General features: G+C 56.3%; 1 protein-coding gene across 1 annotated transcript; it reads right to left on the reverse strand.

The window, feature by feature from the left end:
• Positions 1-896: 896 nt before the first annotated feature.
• Positions 897-2,871, reverse strand: LOC123753262 (golgin subfamily A member 6-like protein 2). Its single transcript, XM_045735253.2, has 2 exons — positions 2,744-2,871; positions 897-1,908 (listed from the first exon to the last, which is right to left on the reverse strand). Exons 1-2 carry the CDS (start codon positions 2,869-2,871, stop codon positions 897-899), a joined length of 1,140 nt encoding a protein of 379 aa, XP_045591209.2.
• Between the last annotated feature and the right edge of the window lie 2,404 nt (positions 2,872-5,275).

A 5,275-nucleotide genomic window follows, 5' to 3' on the forward strand; every position in this document is an offset into this window, starting at 1 on the left:
TAGTTGTTGCCAATTAATGATATCAAGGAAAATAATTAATTTGTCATGGTCACTGATGTGTATATTAGAAGGTATAGATATCATCTGTTTCCTCTCTACTCTCTTATCTCTCCTTTCACTGTGACTCTTAGTTTTCCTCCTGGGAGGTACTCTTTCTCTCTCAGCTTCACACTCTTCCGCAACACCCGCTGGAATCTACAGCTTCTGTGAGGTGTTTGTGTTGAAAAATCTTGCTGGAAATCTCTCTTATGTCTGTTTAATTGGTACTTAAATTCTCCAAATCCAGGCTAGTGTTTGAAAATTATTTATTTTCAAAATGTTCAACGAGCCTTTGTGGGTTCAGTGTTAATTGTCCTTGTGATGCTCTTTTGTTATATAATAATAATAATAATAATGTTTATATAAGTGACTTGTCGTGTATAATGGCTGACACCACCACCACATCAGTCATTTTCCAAAACTTTGGTAGTTCTCCCTTCTCTAATGGGGAGTTGAATACCAAAGGCGACAGGAATGGGGCCATAGGGAAAAGTTCGATGGTAAACAAAAATTAAACCCAGCCACCATGGGTAGCAATCGTGTCTACCTCCTCCCCCTCCCCTCTGCCTTCCCCTCACTTCCCCTTACTTCCCGAGGGTAATGGATGAAGTCAGCAGGCTCTTCCGCCCTCTTACAGCCCCCTCACTCACCTTATTCTCTCTCACTTCCCCTTTTTCCTCCCTAATTCTCTCTTTGTTACTCCTGCCTTATTTCGTTCGATCCGTCCCCACTCGATCAATTCACTTTAGCTACCCCTTTAAACACTGAATTATTAGCATAAAAAATGGCTGCACAGAAAACGAGAAAACCAAAACAAACACCGGTAACGCTGCGCCTTTGTCTGCCCGTCAAACTTGTCAGTGAGGTCTTCCTCCGTCAGCGGCGTTGAGGTCTCCGACAGTGGCGTCGACGTCCCCTTCAGCGGCGTCGACGTCCCCGTCAGCGGCGTCGACGTCCCCGTCAGCGGCGTCGACGTCCCCGTCAGCGGCGTCGACGTCCCCGTCAGCGGCGTCGACGTCCCCGTCAGCGGCGTCGACGTCCCCGTCAGCGGCGTCGACGTCCCCGTCAGCGGCGTCGACGTCCCCGTCAGCGGCGTCGACGTCCCCGTCAGCGGCGTCGACGTCCCCGTCAGCGGCGTCGACGTCCCCGTCAGCGGCGTCGACGTCCCCGTCAGCGGCGTCGACGTCCCCGTCAGCGGCGTCGACGTCCTCGTCAGCGGCGTCGACGTCCCCGTCAGCGGCGTCGACGTCCCCGTCAGCGGCGTCGACGTCCCCGTCAGCGGCGTCGACGTCCCCGTCAGCGGCGTCGACGTCCCCGTCAGCGGCGTCGACGTCCCCGTCAGCGGCGTCGACGTCCCCGTCAGCGGCGTCGACGTCCCCGTCAGCGGCGTCGACGTCCCCGTCAGCGGCGTCGACGTCCCCGTCAGCAGCGTCGACGTCCCCGTCAGCAGCGTCGACGTCCCCGTCAGCAGCGTCGACGTCCCCGTCAGCAGCGTCGACGTCCCCGTCAGCAGCGTCGACGTCCCCTTTAGCGGCGTCGACGTCCCCTTTAGCGGCGTCGACGTCCCCTTTAGCGGCGTCGACGTCCCCTTCAGCGGCGTCGACGTCCCCTTCAGCGGCGTCGACGTCCCCTTCAGCGGCGTCGACATCCCCGTCAGCGGCATCGACATCCCCGTCAGCGGCGTCGACGTCCCCTTCAGCGGCGTCGACGTCCCCTTTAGCGGCGTCGACGTCCCCTTCAGCGGCGTCGACATCCCCGTCAGCGGCGTCGACATCCCCGTCAGCGGCGTCGACGTCCCCTTCAGCGGCGTCGACGTCCCCTTTAGCGGCGTCGACGTCCCCTTCAGCGGCGTCGACGTCCCCGTCAGCGCTAAAGTTGGGGTGCTGGTGGAGGTGGCATTATAGTGGGGGGGGGGGGGGGGGAAGGTGGGTGAGGGCGTCAGGCAGCAGCAGCTCCTATGGGCCGCCATCTATCGCCCGCTAATTGAGAGATGACAGCAGATACCGCCATTAGAGTCCGCGTGCGGCCGCGTAATCAAATTGATGGATGGGGCGCTCCGGCAGATTTTCTACTCTGTTATGAATGCTTGATAATAGTTATAATAATGTGATGATGGAAAGGATGGGGTGGGAATAGTGGGAGGGAGGGGGTGGTGGTGGGAGGGAGGGAAGTGTGGTGAGTGGGATGGAGGGCGGTGAGAGGGGAAGACGGTGGGAGGGGTGATGATTGGAGCATGGAAAGGGTGATTGGCGGGAGGAATGGGTACTGGAAGGGTGCTGCAGGGAAAGGCAAGCGAGGGAGAGTTGGGTCAGTGAAATGGAGGATGGGAAAGAAAGGAAGGGTAGAAATCAAGCGCAAGAGACAAATGAAGACAAAGAGAAGGAATCGAGAAGAGCAAGAGAGGGAGAGGGGAGTGGAAGGGAGGACGCCACGGGAGGGGAAAGGGGGGGGGGTCAACACGCCCCAAGATCGCGATAAGCACAATACAGTTTTTGCGGCCGCGATCTGCATAATGAGATAGTGATTGCGGGTGTGAGAGGGGAGAATGGAACAGTGTGGGTGGGAAAGAGACGGGTCAGGCAGCAGCAAATGAGATGGATGGAATGGGAACAACGTCAGAGAAAAAAACATAGAAAAGGAATTTAAGAACAAATCCTTCAGCGATGTTTGACTTAAGAGATGAAAACCGCTAGGAAAGAGTGACATGAATATAGCCAAACCGCTTCGACTCTCCCGCAGGAGGACGTGTGGAGGACTAACACCACTGGAGGTGGCTTCCAGAACTTCAATCAGCACATTCCACTTGCTGGCGGTGCGAGAATTTCCTTTCATTCCTACGATACAATTGCCTTTTCCAACTTCCACTCGTGTCCTCTTGTCCGAAGTCTCTCACAATTTAAAGAGGCCGTCCTCGTCCACCTTGTCTAATTCCCCTTAGTATCTTTTATGTTGCGATCATATCTCCGATGATGATAATGTAGATAATGGTGATGATGTACTATTTCGTTCACTGATAACCCGATTTGTTGGAGGCATTTCCACCCTCCCAGACTCTTTCTCAGCCTCCCTCTCTCCCTTCCCACATCCCTCCCTCCCTTCCCACATCCTTCCTCCCTCCCTCCCTCCCTCTCCATCTCGCCCCATAAATGAGGTGTTAAACTGAGCGGGAGTTAATCCGGAGGTTGGTAATATTAACATGGGAGCAGGTCAAGAGACTCCCGGTATTAAATACCCATTAATTAAGAATGTTTGTAAACATTGTTTAGCATGTGTTAAACACTGTGTTTGTCCTTGTGTGTGTGTGTGTGTGTGTGTGTGTGTGTGTGTGTGTGTGTGTGTGTGTGTGTGTGTGTGTTTGTCTGTGTGTTTGTCTTTGTTATCGTTGATATGGGTTGTTTTGTTGTGTTTTTCTGTGCCTCAAACTATCACTGTCTTTGCTTGTGACTGCTGCTGCTGCTCTGTCTGTGCCTGTCTGTCTGTCTGTCTGTCTGTCTGTCTGTCTGTGCCTGTCTCTTTGTGCCTGTCTGTCTGTGCCTGTCTCTTTGTGCCTGTCTGTCTGTCTGTGTGCCTGTCTGTCTGTCTGTGTGTCTGTCTGTGTGTCTGTCTGTGTGTCTGTCTGTGTGTCTGTCTGTGTGTCTGTGTGTCTGTCTGCCTGTCTGTCCTGTAGGTGGTGTGTAGGAGCGCAGCTGGAGATGGCGTGCCTAAGGGCGCGTGTATGACTCGACACCTTTCACACACCACCTGGTCTTGGTGTGGGCGTGTCGGTGGGGGTGTGGGCGTGGCGGTGGGGGTGTGGGCGTGGCGGTGTGGGCGTGGCGGTGGGGGTGTGGGCGTGTCGGTGGGGGTGTGGGCGTGTCGGTGGGGGTGTGGGCGTGGCGGTGGGGGTGTGGGCGTGGCGGTGGGGGTGTGGGCGTGGCGGTGGGGGTGTGGGCGTGGCGGTGGGGGTGTGGGCGTGGCGGTGGGGGTGTGGGCGTGTCGGTGGGGGTGTGGGGCTCGAACGTGCGCTATTTTGTAAAACAGACATTTGCTGGGTCTAGTGAGTGGCCATCTTGCAAGCTGGTACAGAACCTGGGTGCATTCATCCTATTCTCCCCTTCCTTCATCCTTCCCTTCACCTCTCCCTTACCTCTCCCATCCCCCCCTTCCTCTACCTCACTTTTTCATCCAAGGCTTCTCACTTATTTCTCTCAACCCCCCCCCTTGTTTTCCCTCCCCCCCTCCTTCTCATCCATTTTGCCTCACCGCCCCTCACCACCACCTCTACTTCCCTCAGTCTCCCCTCTGTATCATCACTTTCCCCCTCCTCAACATCTCCTTCAACCCTTCCCCTCAAATTATCAATTCCCACCTTTTCTGAATACCCTCTTTTGCCCTCTCCCTTCCTCCCCCCCCCTCCCAAACACAACATCTCCCCCCTCCCCACACAACATCTCCCTCCCTCCCCAACACATCATCTCCCCCCTCTCCAACACAACATCTCCCCCCCCTCCCAAACAACATCTCCCCCATCCCCCCTCCCAAACACAACATCTCCCCCCTCCCCCTTCCCAGCACAACATCTCCCCCCTCCCCCCTCCCCCCTCCCAAACACAACATCCCCTCCCTCCCCCACAAACACAACATTCCCTCCCTCCCCCACAAACACAACATTCCCCCCCTCCCCCACAAACACAACATCCCCCCCTCCCCCACAAACACAACATCCCCCCCTCCCCCACAAACACAACATCCCCCCCTCCCCCACAAACACAACATCCCCCCCTCCCCCACAAACACAACATCCCCCCCTCCCCCACAAACACAACATCCCCTCCCTCCCCCACAAACACAACATCCCCTCCCTCCCCACAAACACAACATCCCCTCCCTCCCCCACAAACACAACATCCCCTCCCTCCCCCACAAACACAACATCCCCTCCCTCCCCCACAAACACAACATCCCCTCCCTCCCCCACAAACACAACATTCCCCCCCCCCTCCCCCACAAACACAACATCCCCTCCCTCCCCCACAAACACAACATCCCCTCCCTCCCCCACAAACACAACATTCCCCCCCCCTCCCCCACAAACACAACATCCCCCCCTCCCTCACAAACACAACATCCCCCCCCTCCCCCACAAACACAACATCCCCCCCCTCCCTCACAAACACAACATCCCCCCCCCTCCCTCACAAACACAACATCCCCCCCTCCCCCACAAACACAACATCCCCCCCTCCCCCACAAACAC

The sequence above is a fragment of the Procambarus clarkii genome, chromosome 45 (assembly GCF_040958095.1).
Source record: "Procambarus clarkii isolate CNS0578487 chromosome 45, FALCON_Pclarkii_2.0, whole genome shotgun sequence".
In the NCBI taxonomy this organism is placed as follows: Eukaryota; Metazoa; Arthropoda; class Malacostraca; order Decapoda; family Cambaridae; genus Procambarus; species Procambarus clarkii.

Bases quoted from the DNA above. Each gene is read 5' to 3' on its own strand.
- LOC123753262 (XM_045735253.2), bottom strand. From the start codon at position 2,871: ATGAAAGGAAATTCTCGCACCGCCAGCAAGTGGAATGTGCTGATTGAA. The intron at 1,909-2,743 runs GTCACTCTTTCC...CCCCAACTTTAG, and splicing joins AGCGGTTTGGCTATATTCAT to CGCTGACGGGGACGTCGACG.